This window comes from Pseudochaenichthys georgianus, chromosome 6 (assembly GCF_902827115.2).
Source record: "Pseudochaenichthys georgianus chromosome 6, fPseGeo1.2, whole genome shotgun sequence".
Classification (NCBI taxonomy): Eukaryota; Metazoa; Chordata; class Actinopteri; order Perciformes; family Channichthyidae; genus Pseudochaenichthys; species Pseudochaenichthys georgianus.
This window is the reverse complement of record NC_047508.1, coordinates 40,905,241-40,930,486: the sequence shown is the minus strand read 5'-3', so window position 1 is coordinate 40,930,486 and position 25,246 is coordinate 40,905,241. Positions and strand designations below refer to the sequence as shown.

At 42.0% G+C, this 25,246-nt stretch overlaps 1 protein-coding gene across 3 annotated transcripts in view; it reads left to right on the top strand.

Annotated features, from left to right (window-relative positions):
* Positions 1–24,781, top strand: part of mgat4c (mgat4 family member C) — a 174,866-nt gene extending 150,085 nt beyond the window's left edge. For all 3 annotated transcript variants that reach the window (XM_034085982.2, XM_034085979.2, XM_034085980.2), the window contains 3 exons: positions 17,073–17,224; positions 17,816–17,963; positions 18,445–24,781. In XM_034085982.2, coding sequence (XP_033941873.1) covers positions 17,096–17,224; positions 17,816–17,963; positions 18,445–19,601 — 1,434 coding nt within the window. In that variant the 5' untranslated portion in view covers positions 17,073–17,095 and the 3' untranslated portion in view covers positions 19,602–24,781. The remainder of the gene's footprint in view (positions 1–17,072; positions 17,225–17,815; positions 17,964–18,444) is intronic.
* The last annotated feature ends 465 nt before the right edge of the window (positions 24,782–25,246 follow it).

The window sequence follows — 25,246 nt, the reverse complement described above, 5'->3', positions numbered from 1 at the left end:
TCTTTACCAGGTTATTGTTCTTTGGATCAGAAATTCAACACCATGTAGTTTTGATACTTTCACATTTTCTTATAGAGAGGCGAAGTCCCGCCCATCTACTTCCCACCCAAGGGACCTTATTTCAGAAGAATTATGTATTGAAGTCAATGGAGAGAAAGATTATTTTTCGATCCCGTTTGAATTGTGCCACGAATTACACAGATGATGTTTGTCAATTCAAAAAATCATTTCCAAGTCAAAAAAGTCACGGTTTGTCGTAAAACTGTTGAAATATAAGACTATGAAAAATACGCAACTAGAAAGACTACAAATCCCAGAGTCCCGGTCCCGCATGCTGGCTCTCACGGAGCCGACTAACTCCCCTTGTGTGTATGCACAGCTCTCAACACGCCCAGACCTGTAGAGATGTTCACCTCGTTTGATACTTTCCGCCTCGTTCTGAAAGAAAGAAGTGAAACGTGCCAACGTGACGGCCGTCTTGGTGTGTGGTGCGAGATGGGAGATGTAGTTCATTCAGCGTTTCACACCAAAAAGTGTTACTTCGCATTTTTACAACACATTTTTATTTATTTGACTTGTAAAATTATCTTTTAAATTGACAAACAACATATGTGTAATTCGTGGCACAATTCAAACGGGATCGAAAGATAATCTCTCTCCGTTGACTTTTTCCGAAATAAGGTCCCATGGAGGTCCACCGGAAAGGGAGAGACTTCGCCTCTTGTTGTGACTCGACAGATATGTTAGGGTTAGTTATGTCTTTACTCTAGTTTTGTGTTTTGATCTTGTCACTTCCTGTTTTTATTTTGAAAGTAATCTTTCCTGTCATTCCAGATCCCACAGTTCCTGCCTTTGTGTGTTTCCCGCCCGTGAGATTGCTTGGCCCTGCCCTGATTGTTTTCACCTGTGCCCATCCCCCTCACCTATATATAGCCCTGGCGTTTCTTTGTTCCTTTGTCAGTTCGTTATGTTTCATGTCGTGAGCACCTAGGCCTTTTGACTCCTGATACGTACACCTTGAGATTTAGACCTTTTGCCAAGTGAGTTTTTGTGTTGCTGTACAACTTAATTTTGGCTGTTTAACTACTTTCTATTTTTTGAAAGTACAATTTAGTTTTTGTGATTAAAGAACATTCTATTTTTGGACAACAGTCTCCGAGTCCTGCTTTTGGGTCCTGCGTCCTGTGTCTCGGTTCATAACACCCCTCTCTATTTTTTGGCGGTAGAATTAATTTACTGAATTACAATAAGATATTCAATTCCAGCACAATTAGAGGGGTGTTAAATTGTAGTAGCATTTTAATGAGAACCTCTGATCCAAATACCTCAGTGTTCTTCCCAAATGATGTTAGGATGATTGATGGAAAACTCTGACCAATGAACGAGGGATTTTCCCCATAGTCTTTACTGTTGCTTTGGCAAGGGTTAGGCTTGTCCTGCCCCATAGCACAACAACTCCACAATGCATCTGTAGGGGTTTGATAGAATTGATGATTGATAAAAGTACTTCAACAATATTCTTAAACAGGTGCTTTGAACGGTTTTGATTGTTTCTTATTTCTTGTCGAGACAAAAAAAAAATAACATTATAATTGAACTACAGTGAAGCTGCTCAATTGCAGCATCATTAAAGGGGTGCGTTGCATTTTTATGAGAACCTGGGAGCTAATTTATCGCATCAGAACTACCTCAGAGCTTTGCATAAACAAGGTTATAAAATAATGGGCTGCTGATGGAAAACTGAAGGTCTGAGCAATGACCGGAGGAAGTTGCTGAACACTGTAATGCTGCTGTGGCACAAACAGGGTCGTTAAGGGTGAATAAGAAGAGGCTTAATTCCCAGAATAGCTAATTAATATAGTCCATGTGCTGTTGGAGAGTCATGGGCGGTCAGACACAACACACAGGAAGGTGAGATGTAAGGAAAAACAAGTCTGCACTTTATCAATTTGTTGAAAATCTAACATTTTAAAGATGATGTTCGTAGCAGATTTTGAATCCTAATGCAGTCCCAGCAGCCGAGCTAATCTTCCAAGCATGCATTACAGTGGTATCTTTTGAAGGGATTTTTCATCCACGTTTGGATGCGAGGCTGAGGGCTGCCCAGTCAGGGGCGATCGGCCGTCACACATCCCCCATCAAATATTCATGCTTGAGACTTGGGAGAGTATTCTATATCCCTGCATCCTCCAAAGTCTCCCATCAGTCTAGTGCTGGGATAGGTAGTCGATGTCTCGGCAAAGAGACGCCTCCAGAAGAACGGCAGGAAACATGCGCTTCTCCTCTGAGGTATTGTGTGCTACATCTCGTGTTCTCATTGTTGCTCATTCTCCTGCATTTGGGAGGAAATCATTTGTGATCTCTGGGATTGTGAAGGTTGTTTTGAAATGTAAAACTTTAAAGATTACTTGTATCTTGAGTTGAACTTTAAAGACGATCCACTTGCACAATGCATGAATGTTTGCCTCAAGAATTCATACAATGATATTACTATTTTCTACTAAAGCTAAAATAAAGGATGTTCAAGCTATTTATCTGAACTACCTTTTTTCGCTTAGGGCATGATTGCTGATTTTGCTATAGACCAAAGTGAGCTTAAGGGTTTACAAACTAATCATGCAATCATTTTGTTTAAAGGAGCCCTAAAGTGTCTCTACTTTAAAGAGTTCTCTCCTGCTGATGTTCAGGTGTATATCAGTATGTAGTGTCTCTACTTTAAAGAGTCCTCTCCTGTTGATGTTCAGGTGTATATCAGTATGTCGTGTCTCTACTTTAAAGAGTCCTCTCCTGCTGATGTTCAGGTGTATATCAGTATGTAGTGTATCTACTTTAAAGAGTCCTCTCCTGCTGATGTTCAGGTGTATATCAGTATGTAGTGTCTCTACTTTAAAGAGTCCTCTCCTGCTGATGTTCAGGTGTATATCAGTATGTAGTGTCTCTACTTCAAAGAGTCCTCTCCTGCTGATGTTCAGGTGTATATCAGTATGGAGTGTCTCTACTTTAAAGAGTCCTCTCCTGCTGATGTTCAGGTGTATATCAGTATTTAGTGTCTCTACTTTAAAGAGTCCTCTCCTGCTGATGTTCAGGGTGTATATCAGTATGTAGTGTCTCTACTTTAAAGAGTCCTCTCCTGCTGATGTTCAGGTGTATATCAGTAGGTAGTGTCTCTACTTTAAAGAGTCCTCTCCTGCTGATGTTCAGGTGTATATCAGTATGTAGTGTCTCTACTTTAAAGAGTCCTCTCCTGCTGATGTTCAGGTGTATAGTCAGTATGTAGTGTCTCTACTTAAAGAGTCCTCTCCTGCTGATGTTATATATATATATCGCATGGTCCTATTTGTATGGAACATGCTTTTATTTTGAAGGAGAGTTAGCGCTGTTGACATGAAGTTGTTGTTGCTATGGAAACAAAGTGACGGAGATTAACGGAGAAAAAGTCATATCTACAAATAAAGACGGAGAAAGTAAACAATAAGGTTTATGGTTAAGTGTTAGCACCCCCGAAGAGGCACAAGCTCTTACCTTGATATTGGAGTTTTCAAAAAACACGAATATCCGAATAACGAAATTGAAAACCGAATAGTACTCCAACGAACGAATATTCAGATATTCGGATATTCGGGTACAGCCCTATGTTGAACTATTAATTTACACGTTGTGGAAATGGCTGAGTAACACTATTAAACACGGACATCGAGCAGCAGTTTATCCAAATCACAGGTTTTTGGTACATTGTGTTACAGCAATTTTAAGAGTGCATTTTCCTAATTACCCCAAAGTTTTCTGACTAAAATGGAAGCTTAACCTTTAAATGTACCTCAGTATTTTCAGCCGCTGTTATACCTGGTTGGGAGATTTCCCATTCAGCTCTATGGCCGTCCACGCTCTGCTTGACCAAAAAGCTAATTCCCTAAGAGCACTTCAATGTATGTGCTGTCATACTGGGTGAAACTGGGCCATCTTATTGTGTCTCCAGTCCTCACCTCAAAACGGAGCCTTTTGAAAAGCCTGCCAGTGCCCCTTCCTCTCCCTCACTAAATGTGTATAGAGGAGATAGTGCATTCTCATGTTATCTGCCACCGGCCTCTTGCCCCTTTAGCCATTTTCTCATTTCACAGATTTGACCAGGAGGTGACCTTGGTTTTTTAAGTGCTTGCAAGGCAGAGCCAAGTCTCCTCTTCCCTTTTTCCCTTCTCACAAATGGAGACACAGAGAGAGAAGGAGAGAGAGAGGGGATTTCTTTCCAGCCTTTTCTTCAATGGCCTTTTCCCCCTTCTTTTTGTGTCATCTTCTCCCTGCCCTTACCAGTTTGTGTGTAGAGTAGACCGATGACAGGCTGTTGTCTGCTAATTCAAGCGGGTCTGTGCTTTTGGCCTCGGGGGAGCAGCAGCGTATGTTTATGACACATGACGTCAGGCACCGAGGGCAGCCAGGGAGTTTGAAGTCGGGCAGACACGCAGTCTATTAGCCGAATGAGATAAAACAAAGAACTAATTGAATATCTTTTCTGCCCTAGAGAGTACTTCACAATATTCAAATACTAATCATCTTGTGGCTCAGATGTAGGTATTAATGTATATCCCCGGCCGCAGCTTTACCACCTCACACAAGCGATGGAGAAGAAGACCATACGCCTGTGTATAGGGGCTGTACACATGTCAAGTGTGTTTTCTAGTGGAAATAAGCAGCCTCCATTGCCGTCCCTCCCAAGTGCCCCCTGGCAGAGTGCTAATCTGGGTCAAAGGGCTAACTGCTTAGAAGGGCCGTGGAGAAGCTCGGCCACGTATGATACATTTCTCAAACCGCACATCCTTATTATGCGCACCGCAGTCAGAATGTTGAAAGGCTTTAGTTTTTCCCTTTAACCTTACACTTAAACATCCAGATAACTCTCTGAATACTTAAGTAGCCTCTCTTTCACATCGAGACTGTCAGTGACTGTTTCCATCAAGAGGCCGACAGCCAGAGCTACGGTGGCCGACAGGTGCAAACGCGCTACAGTGTCCCAAAACATTTCCATTCGGAGTAACGCTGCAGCTTAAGATATAAAACACACATGCAAATCAAGAAACATAACCACAAGTACAAAGCATCTAGAAAACATTGATAAACGTGTGCATTGTGCAGCACTTTTACTGAACGCTACACATGTTTCGTGAAGTCGGTGAAGATGTGTCTTCACTTGCATGTGTTTTGACACATTTTTGTTAATACCTGTCGGCAACCACATGGATGTCTTTGATGAAGCGAGTGCTGTGTGTACCGCCACATCCTCAGCATAGTATGCCCTTTGATTTCTCTCATTGGTGTTTCATGATAAGCGCAGTCACAGCTTTAATATCACTGATATCATTAAGGATTGGCTGTCGAGCGATGGCACGAGTCCATTCATAGCTATAAATGAGATGAGAAACGTTCCTTTTCTTTGCCAGACAAGTAAGTAGATATCAAATAGGGGAACAAAGTTGGAACTGTCTGAGGAAGCTCTTTACAATCTCGTTTTAATTATGGCCCAGGCTGGAAGATCTAGGCGAGTGTACCACGAACAGAAAAGGGCCTCAGCCGTTTGAATGTGTTGATGCTTGATTGCTATGAAGGTAGCATCAACGGGTGGCACTTGCTCAGTGTTTCAAGAGAGTCTACTCCAGCTTACACCTGTGCCTTTGCTGCTCTGAAAAAAACAAGCCCTAATGTTGATGAATTGAAAAGCTTTGTTGATATCTCCAACACATGCTGGAAGGAGAACAATGCAATGTCCCGGGCTTAGAAAAGGCAAGGATGCAGGACAGAAAAGGCAGTTTGGCGGTGCTTGGAAATATTCTTGTATCATGTATTGTAGAGCCTGACAGGTTGAGACCATTTGGGGTTTCTTTTATGCTGCAAGGCCTTCTGGGAGAACAGCTGGATGTGCTGGATGTGTCACTGGACTGCTTATTTTCCCCTTGAGGGTCGCAGTGGTGGCAGTTGGCGGTGGCTGGGGGAGGGTGGCGCACTTGGACAGGTTGTCTGTTGGGATTGCATCTCTCACACACACACACACACACACAGACAAAGACACACTCTCCCTTATACCGCAACCTCCACCACACCTCCTCCTCCTCCCATTAGAGTGAGCGAGCTCAAGCTGCTGACAGCGGTGACAGGAGAGGCGATAGGGGAGGGGGGTGCTGCTGTTGACGAGGTGTACATCTGTTCTGATCCTCGCCTGTTCTCCGAAGTTTGACGCAGCTGGGATCGGCAGAGGTGGGAAGTAGTGGAGTACAAATACTTCGTTACTGTACTTAAGTGCATTTTTGTGGTATCTGTGGTATTTTGACCTCTTACATTTTTAACACAAATACCTGTATTTTCTACTTCTTACATTTTCATATTGATTTCAACACGATCCATGTATCCATCATTTCCTGAGGCCTGTACTACGAAGCCGGTTCAAGATAACCTGGATATGTTTGAGTTACCCGGCTTACCCAATCCAAAACATACGTGCTCTCGCTAAGCGGTCCTACGAGGCTGGTTATCAACTCGGTAACTCAAGCCAGCTTTGCCCTATCTAGTTAGGTGCACGTTCACATAAAAGGGGCGGGGTTAGCAACATTTGACCAATCACAAACATGGAGAAGCGTACTGACAGCGCAGCGTCATACTTCCTGAATGAAAATAAAACTATAATATTAAAGTTAAACTTTAAACATCCATGACTTAAACACTGGATCCAGGATCAAAGCCACAGAGGTTTATGATATCACTAAAACACGATCTGACTTCAATTACATTTGACTCGAGTGTTTCGTCAACTTCATGTGTTGCTTAAAATAATACTTCTGCATACAGTATGTGACACTGTGAGTGTTGCACAGCCAGATACGGATCAGCTGACTCAGATAAGGAGATATATGATACATTGTGAAGTGATATGATGTGATATGAATGATACACATCGACGTCTGCCCTCACAGTGCCGCAGACTGTACGTAATGTGTTACTCTGATCCGGTTACTTATGTTGAGGCAGATATTTAAGTAAGCTTTCTTAACGCTAATGTTATAACAGCCAGATTGCTCTGAACATGGGAGGCGATATTCTATTAATGTTCACGTTCACACAGTCTGTGATTTTTCCCGGCCGTCTTTCCTGCAATGGCAGTTTAAACAGTTTTTCCTTTCTCCTGTAATATGACTTGATCGCTTTAAACTCCGCACACTGAGCTCTGATTGAGCTCTTGTCCTGGAACCTAACCTGCTCCGGACCAGGCTAGCCGTTCAGCATAAGTTACCATGGAGATCTAGCCCGCTAAGAAGAGAACCAGCGTCGTAGGACCGGAAACCCAGAGTTTTCCCTGAAGTTAGCCGGCTAAGCGACAATCCGGCTTCGTAGTACAGGCCTCTGGTCTTCCCTAAAGAAGAGGGACCAATGGAAACGTTGTCATGTTGCCGTTGTTCAGCATGGAAACATTCATTAACTAACAATGACATTATTGTTCTATTAATATAAAGGGAGGTCAGGGACTCTTTAAAACAGCTGGGAGCTATGGGTACTTTTTACTTAAGTACATTTCAAAGCCCATACTTCCTTACTTTTACTTGAGTAAAGAAGTTTAGTCAGTACTTCTACTTTTACCAGAGTATTTGTAAACACGAGTATCTGTACTTCTACTTGAGTAAAGGATCGGTGTACCTTTGCCATCTCTGGCGATAGGGGAGGTGCTGCTGCTGTTGACGAGGTGAACATCTGTTCTGATGTCCTCTGAAGTTTGATGCAGCTGGGATCGGTAAAGCACGCCAGGTCTGGGGACTATTTAATAATCAGAAAAACCACTTGACAGATTACACGCAAGAAAGTGAGCAAAATAAGAGTTTGTGTTGCCTCAAATAATATGAAGACTACTTTTGTAGAGACGAGATCCCACCTCAACCATGATTGGCTGTTGTGACACATGGCTGATGGGAATGACATGGTGGACCCCTAGTAACACAGCTTTCAGGCTTTAATTTACCACACAGTATGTTGATAACACCCCCACTGACAATCCCCCATTCCATCCCCATAATTAAGATCATGTTCATGTTTCTATACGGGGCGTGGATGTCTGACAAGGGTTGCTAAGTCTTTGGAGATGATAGATTCCTTTGTCTGGCACGCTGTTAGAATTTAGTAATTGGTGAACTGTTTGACCAATTTGAATTATTAACAAAACAGCCATTTCATAATAAAGGGATTTATTATTCAGCTCTGCGCCTCCATTTTGTTATCAACAAAAGCCTTTGTTACTCTAGGCTTTTTATCGAAACGGAAAATCCATTGAAAGTGGCTAAAGGCCTGACACAAAGCAACTGCTGAATCCCTGCAAATCTGCAGGCTTAATTGATTATGTGTGCAGAGCTGTATATCTGCAAGGTGCAGGAGACCCAGGGGAAATAATGTAAAACAGATAACATGATGAAATTAGGGACAATTGCTTTCTGCTACCCATTTTATTCATCTTTTCCCCTTTTCTTATTCTCAATGAGTTTCCCATCTAGGTTTTCCCATTACAAGAACGCAGCTTCACATTTTGAAAACGCTGTGTCCCAAATGGAAAGTTGAGAGTTGATTCAAGAAGGCAAGAAAAGTGTTTGTTAAGAGGTTATTTTGATTTCTGAATAACACGTGGAGGGACTCGATTGTGTGCCTTAGACTCCCAAAGGAGAACTTTCCCATTTCAAATATTTTCTTCATTATTCTGCCTTTCTCTGCTCAAATGAATAAATTAATTACGACTGTACTGTATACAGACATTTATCTCAACGCAATCTATTCAGAATTCTTCTGATTATATTTTTCTCCGAGGCATCCTTGTGAAAATATCTTTTAAAAAGGAGCAACCTTGAGAAGATGGGATGTGAAATGACTGTGGAAGTCGACTCATGTCTGATGCATGTCAGTGCGACCGTGCTCCATCCTTACCCTTTCTCCATTTTCTCTGCTCCTCGCTCCCCTTTCAAAACACTTGAAAACAAATATTGGTATTGTTGGCATGCAGGAGGATCGCGTCAGCTCGGCAGCAATCAAGCCATTACAAATGGAAAGGGGATGGTACGCCCTTTGTTTGGTTTTTTTTTATGTTTTAGTCGTGATATAGAATTCTTGGCATTAGGTTGCACATCAGGCCAGACCATAATTGCCTTCTCCTCGCTGGAGAGCTCCTTGTTTTCCATTTGAAGTCTGCCTCTGTCAGATTTCACCATTAGAGAGGGGGTGTGTAGCAGGGGGAAAGAAGACAATTCCTGGATCAGTCATCGCATACGAGCTGCCAGAGAGGCATGGAGGACGTTGAGGATGAATCCAGCTTGCCAAGGTACTTCTGGAACGCAGAAAAAATGAAATATTGCAGAGAGAAAACTAGGTCCTACTTTATATAAAGTAGGACCTATAGATAGCCTATATACTTTACTGTGTCTTGTGTTGAAACAATTACATGATGAGTCGATTATGTACTATTCATCAAATGTGGGATTTTGCAGTTTTTTCATAAATGTATTTTGGTGTTGCCCTAATGGGCCAGCAAAAACAAGCGCATTTAAGACACTCATTTGAGCTCTGGGAAGACATTTTAATATAAAACATATTGTTTCTTTTTGTTGATTACCATTAATTGAAGCCATTTCATATGACTTCTGTACGATATGCATGGTTACTGTACTGTACTGTACATGTGTTTTCCAAAAAATAAAAATCCAATTCCTGAATTCAATGGCACCCATTTTTCCTTTGTTACATGTATAGTCGACACACAGCTCTTCACGTAATTGTCCAGTTCCCTTGTTTCTCGCTTCCACTCCCTAGTGTACTTCTCTTTCTGCACAGCAACACAATAACCCTCCGTGACGTCAAGTATTGATGGGTAGAAGATTTCCAGCTGAGAGCCATTTTCAAACCCCAAGGCACAAGTGATGGTTTGTTAGAACCAGGTGATAGTTTCCTTAGAGGATTTCTCGAGGCTCTCGGGGCGTATGTTCTGCCTTTTCTCTTCCAGGAGCAACTGTAGTAACAATCCAAGACATTTCTGGCTCCAAGCAGGTTGTACAAAGGACATATACAAGATACAAAGGACATATACCAAAATTAAATAGATAAGAAATATTGATGGATTTCAACTTTAAAGGTGGGGTAGGTAATTTTGGAGAAACCAGCTGGAGTGCGCTAGAATTTGAAAATACACAGCCTGAACAAATCTGCCACTTCCTCACAGAGCCCCTCCTCCAACACACACGAACGCGCACATGACCAATGAGGGCACGAGATAAGTTTGTGCCCCGATGGAAGGCTGACAGGCAGGTAGGCCATCCAGTTACTTTAGCCGGGCCGGCTCAGATGATTGGTCGTGCTTTGTACAGCGCCACGGCTTCTACAGATGACATTTTTTATGGATTTTTTGTCAAAGCACTTCAGATATTCATTGCTATCGGATGTTAAGAGCATTCCATGGAATATAACAAAAAGTGTATCTCGAGCCGGTTTCTCAAACTTACCTACCCCACCTTTAAGTCACATGAATGAATTCATTCATTCATAGCATGCTATATCCATGTAAATTACTGCTTTATTTTATTGCTATTTATCTATATTTTATTACGGTGTCCTTAAAGATTTTTTGTTTTATATTAGATTTCTTGTTTCATATGTTATGTCTGCACCATGACATCAAGGCAAATTCCTTGTATGCGTGAACCTACCTGGCAACAAACCTGTTTCTTTTCTGATTCTGATTCTGAATGAAAATGTAATTACATTTCCGAGGTCCTTACAGCTACTACTCTTTGCCTTTGTCGCCGTTTTGTTTCCACCGAGCTCCCTTTGTGTCAATCTGAGGGGATTTAACCCCTTACTGAGAGCACGGTTTTCAAGAGGAGTTTGGGACGGACAGCTGATGCGAGTTAAGTGCCCAGCGTGTTGCTGGGTGTAAGCGAGCAGAGAGGCAGCGGTGTGGTTTATTTGGTCCAGTTCACACACACAGTGCATAATGGGTATTTAACAGCCCCCAGCCTGCTGGAATGATGCTGGGGACATCTGACGGGAGTGTGTGACTGCCAGGATGACACACCCATTAAAACACACTTAGTCCATTTCACTGCTAGGGATCCATGCCACAAAAACGAACACAACAACACATACAGTACATCTGTGGATCCATACCGTCATCTAGCACATTCCAAAAAGATACAGTAGACTGGAAATAGGGATGACGATGTTTTCGGTGTTCTGTCATGCATCTCAGTCACAGTTAAATCTAGGGTATGAGAAGCGAGCATGTTTCCCAGCTGTGCCTTTGGCAGGACGAGCATCTCATCCTCTTCCCGCTCTGAGCCCATACTGAATTATTGAAAATAAGAAAGGCACCTTGCTTTGTCTTGTATCCCCAGAATAGACACCCACAACTCAAATTTGAGTGACCGACACCCCTCTTACATGAAGTAGGAAAGTAGTTAAATTGTAGCTCTCCCGTGGTTCTCACAAAGAAAACCATTTAGTGTTTCTTTTCTAGGTCAGGAGTCTCAACATAGCTTATGTTTGTGCAAAAGGAAAGAGCCGCTGCTGAGTTCTCACCAAAGGAAGTGAGGCAGGCGTGAGAAGCGGGCGTTACCTGAGCCCTGGTGTCAGGAGGACTCTTGTTCTTGAACCATCAGCTGATTGCAGCAAAGTGCCTCTAATGATTCTTCTCATCGTCATGCTGCACTCAGCGTTCTCCAGCCGAACACTGCACTGTAGACACGCCACACATATAATGGAGACGACGCCACATGTTCTGCTGTAGCCTGTACTCAGTAATCAGGACATTCCGTCTGCACGGACACACTGTTGGCAACACAACGTTAACAAAGCTCACAAAGAAAGAAAGATTGGATATATTGGTAGCGATAAAAAACACTCGAATAGATAAATGTTCTGATTCTTATGTTTTTATTTCGAGAACGTCAGCTTGTGTCATCTTATAGAAGATTTAGAGTCACACAAGTTTGAATGAACAGGTTGTGGTCGATCCCTCAAACCGTCAAACTGTTTAATCCGAAGAAGTGTTATTGTTAGACGGAGGGCAAACTCGGAACCCATTGACTATTGGTACAAAAAACGATGAAGCCTCTGGGGGCAACGGGCAGTATCTAAAATGTTCTGGTCAGCCATCCAACATCTAAACTGGTAGTATTACTTAGCTGCAATATTGTGGTTTTGTGTACTATATTCTTGATTTAATTACATTGTTGATTTGTGTCTTGCCAACATTGAATGTCGAGAATATTGAACGAATATAAGACATCATGTTCACGACTTTACGATACCATTTGTTGGACTTTACGATACAACCGAAGCCATTAAAGGTGGGGTAGGTAAGTTTCAGAAACCGGCTCGAGATACACTTTTTGTTATATTCCATGGAATGCTCTAAACATCCCGATAGCAATGAATATCTGAAGTGCTTTGACAAAAAATCCATAAAAACATGTCATCTGTAGAAGCCGTAATACTGTAAAAAGTACAACCGATCGGATGGCCTACCTGCCTGTCAGCCTTCCATCGGGGCAAACACTTATCTCGTGCCCTCATTGGTCATGTGCGCGTTTGTGTGTGTTGGGGGAGGGGCTCTGTGAGGAAGTGGCAGATTTTCTCCGGTTGTGTATTTTCAAATTCGAGCGATCTCGAGCCGGTTTCTCAAACGTACCTACCCCACCTTTAAATAGTTCACATCTAAAGCAGATGTGTACATGTACTGTATGTACTAATGCTCATGTTGTAATTGTATAGTCAGAAATATTTTCTTTTACATGACGCATAATTGCTGGTGTGCACAAAGAGGTATTGACTAGCCGAATCCCAGGTGAGGCTGACTCCTGGCGCGAGTGATCGATGTGTGTGTGGTCATTGAACTGAGCTTAGAGGTAGTTTGTATTCTATTAGGCACCTCTGGGGTTTTGCAGCGGTGGAACAAAAGCGCATGCTGATGCCTAATTGCTGGCAAAGAAAAGAGCAACGCCATTGTTACATCTGTAGGCTTTTACTTCTGCCGCTTGTTCTCCTTCAGTCACTCTCAGCTGTACAGTTGCTGTGAGGAGTCAATCCGAGGCTGATACATAATTATGTTCTACCTCAAAGCTGTATATGTTATAGCTTTGCTTATAAGCCCCCTGATATATATGCATTTAGCTCTCAGCACCTGAAGACATAGTGATTTTCTTCTATGTTATCTCTGTTGGGGACAGAGAAACACTTCATGAGTAATTGAATGACAAGATAAAGTGATATGCATCAATTCAATGTATGTAGCTTTATTGTTTTCCCTCCATATAATGTACCTATGAGATAGGAGCAAGAGCATATATCTATCTATACGTACTTACAACTACATATCAGCATAAGTCGGACACTTATTCTCAAAATAGTATGTAAATAGGTTGCAATATATTGCGTTATATTGGGCGTCTTTCCAATTGATCAAGGCGGCATCAAAGAGTTGTTTACAAGAAAGCTTTATTCAAATTTCAAGTTTTTTTGTCATCAAAGCTTTGAAGGACCTTGAAACCAGAAGGGATTTATTCCCCACATCAAAGTTCTGCACTAGTAGAGAAACTGAATCATTGCTTTATCAAGCAAAAACACAAAAGATGAATTAATAATCATTGTTATACTCCATTTTGTCTCTTTCTTCTCACAGTTTTCCTTTTATATCTTTTTGTTTTCTTCTACGGACCACAAGTCTGAAATAAAGTGAGCTGAAATGAAATAGAAAATTGGCTTTTCTCTTGAGTAATGGTGGCGTGTAACAAAAACAAGTAACAATTTCACAACAAAGAAAAGAAAGCCAGTTGCATAGAGAACGTAATCACCCTTCATCAGCCGGCTAGGGATTTGTTCTATGGTTGATATTTTTCATTATTATTGGCCTTGTAACTTTTGATTTTCATCAGTAATCCATTGTTTTGCCAGTCAATATCCTCGATGTCTTGCAGTGCCCTTTGCTTTCCTCATACAGTAAGTGATTTGAATCAATCAGCCAAACAGCGGATTTGGTCCACCTCTCTCCATGAAAAGGATAACAAAAAAATCTCTATTCGGCACCATTGCCGGCACTGTTGACCACAGCATATTACTGGACCGACTGGAAAACTGGGTGGGACTTTCGGAAACAGTTCTAAATTGGTTTAAATCCTACTTAAAGGACAGAAACAACTTTGTTTCTATAGGTAAATACACATCTGAGTTGACAAATATGACATGTGGGGTTCCTCAAGGCTCCATCTTGGGGCCTCTTCTCTTTAACATCTACATGCTACCACTGGCTCAGATAATGAAGAACAACAACAAAATAAGTTACTATGCAGATGACACACAAATTTACGTAACAATTTCACCAGGAGACTATGCTCCAATTCAAACACTGAGTGAGTGCATTGAACAAATCAATGACTGGATGTGTCAGAACTTTCTCCAATTAAACAAAGATAAAACTGAGGTAATGGTTTTTGGAGCCAAGGCAGAACGTTTAAAAGTTAGCGCTGAGCTTCAGTGTGCAATGTTCAAACCAACAGATAAAGCCAGAAATCTAGGCGTAGTCATGGACAGGGTTTCCGCTAGGATTTTTTCTCGCCGGTCAAATGTCCGGGCAGAATTTATTTTACCGGACTAATTTGAAACTTACCGGTCATATTTCAATAATAATAATAAGAGTTGTGTAGCAGAGTTTCCGTTAGCAGGTAATTACCGGACTATGAGCAGATATGCTTCAGTTTAAAACTCAGTTCACGGGCTCATTTTTATATTGCTTCAGTTTATAATCGTAACAGATCGAAAAATTCAGATTCATTTTTCAATAAATGATTCCACAAACAACAAACAACATAATTATTACATTCAAACAAACTACTTGTAGTAGATAACGTACATTATTCAGAAGTTTACATCAACTTTGAATAATAACACGGGAGAAACGGATCCTCTCTTTTCCCCTCTCCCTCCCTCTCTCTCCTGACAGCACGTCAGTTTCTCATGCAGCTCCTGCAGCCCGCTAAACAGAGGGCGGGGCTTCAGGTGATTATGCAGAGCTGCGTGTCTCGGTCAGACTCAGCAGCTGATCTGATCTCTCTCTCGCGTCCGGTTACACTTCACTCGCGTTCATGTCCATATGGATCAGATCCAGCTCTCCTGATCGGCCTTTATAGAGAGCACCGATCAAACTATTAAGAGTGAATATCGGCCGATAATGACCGGCGGCCGATCGATCGGAGCCTCCCAAATTATTACCAGACATTTTGACCGTCAGGTTTTGAATTTACCGGTTTTTTATAAATTTTACCAGCTAAAAACCGGTAATTACCGGCTAACGGAAACCCTGGTCATGGACTCTGACCTGAGTTTCAACAGTCACATTAAAACAGTTACTAAATCAGCCTACTATCACCTAAAGAACATATCTAGGATTAAAAGACTAATGTCACAGCAGGATTTGGAAAAACTTGTCCATGCCTTTATCTTCAGTAGACTCGACTACTGCAATGGTGTCTTCACAGGTCTCACTAAAAAATCTATTAGAAAGCTGCAGCTGATTCAGAACGCCGCTGCTCGAGTCCTCACTGACACTAAGAAAGTGGATCACATCACTCCTGCTCTGAAGTCTTTACACTGGCTTCCTGTGTGTCAAAGAATAGATTTCAAAATACTGCTGCTGGTTTATAAAGCACTGAATGGTTTAGGCCCAAAATACATTTCTGACCTCCTGCTAAACTATGAACCATCCAGATCTCTCAGGTCTTCGGGGACTGGTCAGCTTTCTGTCCCCAGAGTCAGAGCTAAACATGGAGAAGCAGCGTTCAGTTATCATGCTCCAAATATCTGGAACAAACTCCCAGAAACCTGCAGGTCCGCTGCAACTCTGACTACTTTTAAATCCAGGCTGAAGACTTTTCTTTTTGTCGCTGCTTTTATTTGAACTATTCATATCTTAAACTGCACTGTAACTTTTATCCATGTACTTTTCCTTTTAATGTTTAATTGAACTATTTATATTTTAGACTGCACTGTAACTTTTATCCATGTATTTTTTTCTTAATGTTTATTTGATTAGCTTTTCTTTTTTAATGCTTAATGTCTTTCATTTTTTTTTTTTTTTGTAAAGCACTTTGAATTGCCTTGTGTTGAAAAGTGCTCTATAAATAAACTTGCCTTGCCTTGCCTTACCATTACAAGTCCGTAGAAAAATAATTAGCATGCTCGTGGAAGATAATCACATGACATGTTATCTCTTATCGCTTTTATCCAAAGCGACTTACATACTCAGTACTGTGGGCACAGGACCAATGTGGGTGTCTTGCCCAGGGACACAACGACATGCTGACTGCAGTGGGGTTTGAACCTGTGACCCCCTGATCCGAAAACCAACGCACAACCCACTGCGCCAAACACCTCCCATATCCCAATCACTTCATACATGGCCGTATGGTCCTAAAATGAATCCTCCCACAATCTGTTGATGCAGGCGTGTCCACACTTTGTCCACCGAGGGCCGCATACAGAAAAATATACGAAGGGCTGGGCCGCTCACGAGAGGTATATCGCCTCGTAAGTTAATGTATAAGTCAGCAAAATAAATCAAATGTAGGTCAATGATGCTTAATAGTTGAATATGCTTTGAGAAAGACAACAGCCCACACAGCTCTCCAGAGGGTTTCATTAGCAGCTCATTCCTTCAAACAGAAGCCTCTGCTTATAATAAGGAGAAATAGGAAGGGTTTATTTCAAAATAAGTTATTGGACTTTTTTCTTATCTTAGATTTCAACTTTAAGTGACTGAATACTGCGCAATATCTTTTTTCATCTATATTTTAAGAAGTACAAGACAAGCACACATTTCATCTGTGGTCCATACTCCATTTTTTTTATTTGCTACAATGGCTCAAATTGCCCTCGGGCCGCATTTGGCCCCCAGGCCGTAGTTTGGACACCCCTGTGTTGATGCTTGATAACAAAGGCAATCGGCTAGCCGCGTTTCAAGCTAACATTCAAAGTAAGTGTTGGTAACGTGTTGTTCTCGTGTGCTTCTCACGCAGATCCCAGTGAGAGCGTGTTCATCATGAAGCTGGTGTGGAAGTCCCTGGACAAGATGAGGTGTCTGAGGAAACGCTCCACCATCCCCTTCCTCGGCTTCCTCATCACCTTCCTCCTCTTCCTCAACCTCTACATTGAAGATGGCTACGTGCTGGTGAGTCTTTAGCAAGCATTTCCCAAATGAACTTAGTATTGTATTCCTTCTTAATGTCGGAAGAACACATCTAACCAAACATGCTCACTGTGTCCTTGTGTTTGTTTACCCATGTTGTCCCTTTTGTAAATGCTTGTTTTAATAGAAGCTAGTTTAAAATGTTCTTAACGTGGACCCAAGTCGAAATCATCCCGCGATATATTTCTTATTCATGATGCCATCGAAATGTTGTGATCGCAGTACATTAGCTGTGTTTGTTATTTAAATTATTAAGAAGTAGTTCACATCTTCAGCACTCTGGTGCTCTTCTCGAGTCCGTCTACTCGGCTCTGCAAACTGCCGAAGGGGGTTGTGAGAGTCTCCAAACATCCAGGGTTCGCTCCGCAACGTCTAAACACATATTGTCTCAAGTTTGTACAGGATGTTGGAGACAAGTTTAAGAAAATCCACCCATTTGAATTATTCACGGGAGAAATTGTAATGTTCAAGTCGACTTCCCTGTCCCTTTCTTCTCGTAATGACCGTTTGAACATGTTTGCTTATTCTCCTTTGTTAATAATGCAATGTAATGTTTTCCATGCTGTGTTCCAGGAAGGAGATAAGAGGCAGCTCAGGGAAACATCCGTCCACCCGTCGAGCTCAGCGCGATACGTGCACACCTTCAGAGACCTGAGTAATTTCTCTGGAAGCATTAATGTCACGTATCGTTATCTCGCCGGCACGCCGTTGAACCGCAAGAGTACGTTTAGTGTTTGTTTAAAAAGACATTTACATTGACTGTTTTCATTATCTTTGGGGAGTCATACAGTGGTTGTGAACAGGAGCGGAGAAGAACTCAAAGTTACAAATCTGTGTCGTGGGTTTTAAAGCATTGCAATAAAATAGAAGTGCTCCACAGAGACCTTTTTACCTTGAAATTAAACACTACGCACCCCTCTGTTCAAGTGTACCATGATTTAGTTCTTGAAGTGTTACCTTGAGAACAAAGCTCTAATTTAATGTTTAATGCACGAGAAAAGAAACCTATCACTGGCTATAACGATATCACAGGAATGAATATTTCTAATTGAGAAACATGTGTTAACATAATAACTTTGAATGACTTGTTACAGTCTTCGTTAGTGAATGGGCTTCTCTGTGTTGGACTATGAAGGACCCTTGATTTGGCTAAAGGATTTGAAAGAACCTCTGTTTACATCATACATCCTTTTTGTTCGCAGAGTATCTCACCATTGGACTGTCATCAGTCAAAAGAAAGAGAGGAAACTACCTCCTGGAGACGATCAAATCCATCTTCGATCAGTCCAGCTACGAGGAGCTGAAAGAGATCGTGGTGGTGGTCCACCTGGCAGACTTTGACCTGGCCTGGTGTGAGAACCTGGTGCAGGAGATCACCAGGAAGTTTGCTCACCACATCATAGCGGGACGCCTGCTGGTGATCCAGGCCCCGGAGGAGTACTACCCCTCTCTGGACGGGCTGAAGAGGAACTACAACGACCCGGAGGACCGCGTCCGGTTCCGCTCCAAGCAGAACGTGGACTACGCCTTCCTCCTCAACTTCTGCACCAACCTGTCTCACTTCTACATGATGCTGGAGGACGACGTGCGCTGCTCCAGGAACTTCCTGACGGGGCTGAAGAAGGTGATCACCTCCAGAGAAGGGTCCTACTGGGTGATGCTGGAGTTCTCCAAGCTGGGCTACATCGGGAAGCTGTACCACTCCAGAGACCTGCCCCGCCTGGCTCACTTCCTGCTCATGTTCTACCAGGAGATGCCCTGCGACTGGCTGCTCATCCACTTCAGGGGTCTGCTGGCCCAGAAGGACGTGATCCGCTTCAAGCCCTCGCTGTTCCAGCACATGGGCTACTACTCCTCCTACAAGGGAGCGGAGAACAAGCTGAAGGACGACGACTTCGAGGAAGACTCCATAGACATTCCTGACAACCCTCCTGCCAGCCTTTACACGAACATCAACGTCTTTGAGAACTACGACGCCACCAAGGCTTACAGCACTGTGGACGAGTACTTCTGGGGGAAGCCTCCTTCCACAGGAGACTTATTTGTCATAGTCTTTAATAAATCTACCAAAATTAGTAAAATCAAGATTGTCACTGGTTCTGATGACCGTCAAAATGACATTCTCCACCACGGAGCGCTGGAGGTAGGAGAGAAACTAGTAGGAACTAAAAAAGGGAAACAGTGTTCCTCTTATATCACATTGGGGGAGTTTAAAAATGGCAACATTGAGGTTCAAGACGTAGACCACAAAATTGCCTTTGACATTGAGTGTGTTCGTATTGTGGTGACAGCCAGTCAGAAAGAGTGGCTCATTATTAGAAGTATAAGTTTATGGACTACACAACCCCCCAGCCAATAAGGACTGTACTCCTTTTGATTGCAAATCACTATAGTTTTTTATACCTGCAAGTTGTTATCTTAGTGGAGTATCTTCCCAGTCAGGACTGTCCAGCCGACCTCAGAGTATTCATGAACGTATGTTTTCTTAAATGTTTCGGATTTTGATAGCCTTGTTAAACATACGGCCGGGCGATAATTCAGGGGTGTGTTTGACCAACTTTAAGGGATATGATATCGATCAAACGTAACTTTCTTCTGTACAAATCCAGTGAAAAGACCAAATCCAACAATTAGTTCATCACTCAGAAGTATCTCCCTCGTCTAAAGTTGGATATATCGTATTGCTCTGTGCCATAGAGCTCCTTTGTTTTCGAAAAACTATTAAAGTCAGTGAGCCATACTGTTTCATTGGATGGCATGTTACAGTACTTCATTACAATAAACTTGGGCACTGTAGTTCATTTGGAGTCAATCCCTCTTACACCGTCCTGCTGCTGTAAACACTCACTAGAGCACCAAACGTGTAATAATCCACAGCTGAACATTGTTTTTAAAGATTTATGTTTTCAGTAGGAACAAAGGAGCTCGGGCTGAGGTCCATATGCAGGGTAGAAAGTCAATAAGATACATTACATTACCTTACATGTCAATTGTTAGACGCTTTTATCCAAAGCGACTTACATACTCAATACTGTGGACAATCCCCACAGGAGCAATTTGGGGTGAAGTGTCCCAGGGACACAACGACATGCTGACTGCAGTGGGGTTTGAACCTGTGCCCCCCTGACCCGAACACCAACGCACAACCCACTGCGCCACGCGCCTCCCGAGTACAGAAAGATGCAGAAAGACATTGCCTTTTTTGTCTTTTCATGGGAGTTGTAGAGAATGTAATCACCAGGGAAGGGGTTAGGGCAGGGGTTTCAAACTCAAGGCCCGGGGGCCAAATCCAGCCCGCGACTTCATTTTATGCGGCCCCACAAGAGCTTGCAAAGAACGGTTACAGGCTGATTTACAGAAGCACACAAACTACATGTCCCACAATGCATCTCTCATTTGACTTTTTTCTCAGAATTAGACTTTTTTTTATTTCAAGATTTCACTGTTTTTCTTTTTAAATCATTTTGTGACATGCTCACTGAAGAGACTTGCAATTATTTCCCCTAGACTTCTGCTTTCAGACGTAGTTAATTATGAAGTTATTACCCTGTCCGATAATAATCCAATGCAGAGGCAATAACATTATTTTATATATATATAACATATTTATATATGCATTTTTATATAGTCTTAAAGTTACAACCGGCCCTTTAAGTGCAACCATAATGCTGATGTGGCCCGTGGTGAAATTGAGTTTGACACCCCTGGGTTAGGGTTAGCCCTTTCCTCCAATTCTTCTAAACTACATTTAAATACATAACAGTTAAAAAAGGTTTCCTTGCATTTAATGTGACTTTTGTCATTTTAAATAATGATACATCAGTATCCACATGTCAATATCATGGGTTTTCTTTCAACGATATCGCCCAGCCCTCGATGACATATGTGTAAGTCATTAGTAGAGTGCATTGAAGCAATCATTTATGAATGTTTTTGAAGGCTGTTCAGAAAGGTGCTTCAAGTGAGGAATGAAGACACATTTGCCTGAGCCTACTGATTTTATTCCGTTGTGTTAATTTTATTACAATTGAAAGCCGTAGAACACAAAGGATAGTTAATATGAAGTGTATCTAAATTATTTTCAGACACTTGTTCTCCTTGAAAATTCCATCCAATTAAAGCTATTGTGTCTTTGACTGATACTAAGCCTGCAAGTGTAGCTCCAGGATCTTTTCCCTGAGAATGTCCCCATTTGGCCCTTAATTATTTCCCAGGGAAGTAGCAGAGGTCAGTGTTGCCTTTAATATTCCTCATGTCACACTAACTTTTATTCAGTTTCAAATATTCTCTCCTGGTTCTAACCATCTTCTCGCTGTGTGTGAGCATGTGTGAGTGGGCCGAGCTCTTTCCAGGCGCTGTACAGTGTGTTCTGTCAGGGCTGCTGACGGGAGAACAATGTTTGTTTTCTCCCGTCTTCTCCAAGAGCTGAGATTAGATTGCACACTGAAGAATGGGCAAGGTCTGCTCTTAGGTCTCTCGTTTTTTTCAACACAGCACAATTTCCCCCCAGTAAATTGGTCTGTGTTTGCCTCACTCTCAACACCAGCAAAACAACATCTCCCCTGAAGCTATCGGATCTCAATTCGCTCTTTCCCCGATGCTGCGCTCTCACGACTCCAATGTTTCTGCTCCGACATCGTTGCCTCTGTGATCTTTGCTCTCGCTTCATGCAGTCCACTGCTTTAGGGAAACTTGCTTTTCCTTTGAAGATCCTTTACGAGTTTTCCACCTTGCTTTACGTTGTAAGACAGCCAATGAGAATTAACGCTGCACGTGTTAAATGTGGGGTAGGTACATTTCAGAAACTAAGATTGGCTGCAAAGTTTTCCAGGTCGGATGCGTAAGACTAAAAACGAGGCTTTCAAAGGAGGTATAATTTAATTTTGGTTTAGTATTTATAAGTAAACTTGAGTCAAAGATTGCTGCAACTCCACCTCCTCGGCCCGTGCCTCGAGCAATATAAGTGCTTTGACAAAAAATACATAAAAAAATGTCATCTGTAGAAGCCGTAATACTGTAAAAAGTACAACCTACCTGCCTGCCTGTCAGCCTTCCATCGGGGCACAATCTTATCTCGTGCCCTCATTGGTCATGTGCGCGTTCGTGTGTGTTGGAGGAGGGGCTCTGTGAGGAAGTGGCAGATGTTCTCCGGTTGTGTATTTTCAAATTCTAGCGATCTCGAGCCGGTTTCTCAAACTTACCTACCCCACCTTTAACTCATCATCTCAGTGAGCCTCGGAGCGATTCAGTCCCATGTTTATTTGACCTATCAGTGACGGATTCTACTTTTGAATGCCATCGAGAAGCCAACGCAATAAAGAGGTCAATGACACAACACTGACGTTTTTTAAAGAACATGAGGTGGAAGCAGAGCGTCATTAAGCATGCAGCGACAGTTTAATGACGCTTTGTTCAGCTTTCCTGTAGCGATAGCCACCTGCTCCGTGTTTTCCCTCAAGGTGTTGTTCAGTGTCACAGATCAAGACCTTGTGCAGATTGGCTTGTACCGCCACCTCAAAATCCTTCCTCAGCGAATCCCCCATGTGCTATCTGAAATGAAATTAGAATTCCCACCACCAACACCACAATATAACTTATTGTTTTCCCTCAGCATTTCCCTTGGAAAGTCGCTATTCATTTTGGTGAATGGTTCCGTGACCTGCATGGATCAGCTCCTTGGAGGGGGATGTTGTTTGAATGGATGACGCTCGGAAACACAATCTACAATGTGCTGTGTTATTCTTTACGACGCACACCATGGTGCCAATTTAGCCTAGTATTACCTGCTTATGAGCTATAAACACACAATGTCACCGCAGGGCATTTAGCTGCTTCACAAGTGTGACGGATGGCTTTGAGAGGGCTCGTGTCCAAACAAGCTGGTAGTTTTCGAGGAGAAATTGCTGTCTGTTCTTTATGTGAAACAAGATGGCAGCCAACACAAGCAGATTTATGGACAGATTTACATCCTGGGATCACAACAGAATCTGCATAAATTCCTCAACTGGATGTCAGCAAACTGCAGCGCACAGCACTCTTTGCTATTGGCAGCATGTTTTGAAACCACAATCCATACTGGGGCCTTGAGGGAACAGTGTGCACAGGATCAGTTGTTTCACTTAATACTGAAGGATGTACGTCCCTCTCTTGATTACCTACCGCTAATAAATGGCCATCCTCGCTGTACATTTGTCAACAATCAAACACTACAGTAGTTAGATCTCTGTGAGAAAAAAGGGAACAGGGTTGTACATGTCTAAGTTTGTTTAATTATATTGGCTCTAAGTGTCCGATCCCCCACAAGTTACAAGCAAATGATGAATGTGAATATGACATGTGGTTGGAGTTATATGAAATGTGAGCTGTCTTCCAGTGGAGCATGTACAAAGTGCATGAACAAAAATCTTTCAGTGGATAAAACAACTGCTTTTTTAGGTCAGGATGTCAATGAATTATTGTCCAGATTCTTCTAATTAAATTGTACTGGGTTTGTAGACGCGTACCAATACTACCTTACAACTGGTCGGAGTTCACATGTGCTGTGTATTGTTAAGTGCAGCGAGTGTGTTACGATGTTGTTTCCGTGTCTGTTTTACTTTCCATCGTTCTCTAAATGGTACTGTATTGTAAGATGACATATATTTTTTTACACGTATCATTTCAAATGTTGTACTGTATATATTGTATTCGAAATTAAATTAGATTGAATGAATGCCGACTTTGTGGTGCATTGTGTGTATGGAGCATAACATATTGTGACGGTGACCAACAGGTACAAACACAATGGACACTTCCATTAGGAGAAATGCGCTGCAGTTTCAAAAACGATTTAAATAAAGAACACAAATAGGCCAAAACACGTGCAGATGAAGAAGCATCTTCACCGACTTTCTGACACATAAGCAGCATTTTGAAAACATTCAACAACGTGTGCAAACAAAACATGCACAGTGTTACTTCAAGCACTATCAGCGGTTCCCAACTTTTTTAAACTCAGCGCCCACTTAGGATTCTAAAAAAAATGTGCGCCCCACATTCAACCATAAACAATACGGAGGCTAAACAAAATTCTACTTTTTATTTTAATTAGAAAAGAAGCTGGCCATCAATAACAAACAAACATTTTGATTACACGGTTTAGTTGAATACTCGATTCTGATTGGTCAATTCCGAACATGTGACACGTTGGTAATCCAGTTGTACAGACCGCTGTCAAGGACTGTAATGACTGTTGCTAAGGAGGATCAAGAAAAAAAAGGAAATCTTAATTTTGAAATGTTTCCACACAAATCATAATGTTTTGCAAATTATTTGGCGGCCCACTTGCAATGCCTTCGCGGACCACTAGGGGGCCGCGGCCCGCAGGTTGGGAACCGCTGCGCTATAAAAGAAATGCTATACAAAACGCTTTGGCACATGTTGTATATGTTCACAATGTTTCTCCTACTGGAAGTGTGTGCACCTGTCGGCCATCGTACACGATTATTGGTTTGAATACCTTAAAGGCAAAAACAACACATACATGACCCTCAATCAAAAATATTGTTTCTCTGTCTTGAATATGTTTTGTTTCACTGTTTAAAATGTTTATGAATAAAAGTAGAAAGTACAGCGTATATTTCAAATTTAAATGGGTAAAAAAAAACACAACTGACATTTGCAGTTCCTTGAAACTTGCAGCGAGAGCAACCCTGACTCAGATCTTACTGTAGCCAAAAGCCAAAGCCATACATTATTAATTGTAATATTCACATGTTTTTTTACGACTGCATATCTAATTAAGGTGTAGATGCAGCCTGGGGGAATACTATCCTCTTATAAGAAACATGCCCTTTGTTATTTATCAAGAAGGTTGAAACATTCCCTATCAAATGGAGCAAGGACAACAGACATTAAATCTCTCGCAGGATTGCAGCTTTTAAGTAATTTATTAAATGCAAGTTATTGTATACTTGTATTGCCTGTGTAACGAGTAAATTGTGTTTATAAATAGTGAATGCCCCG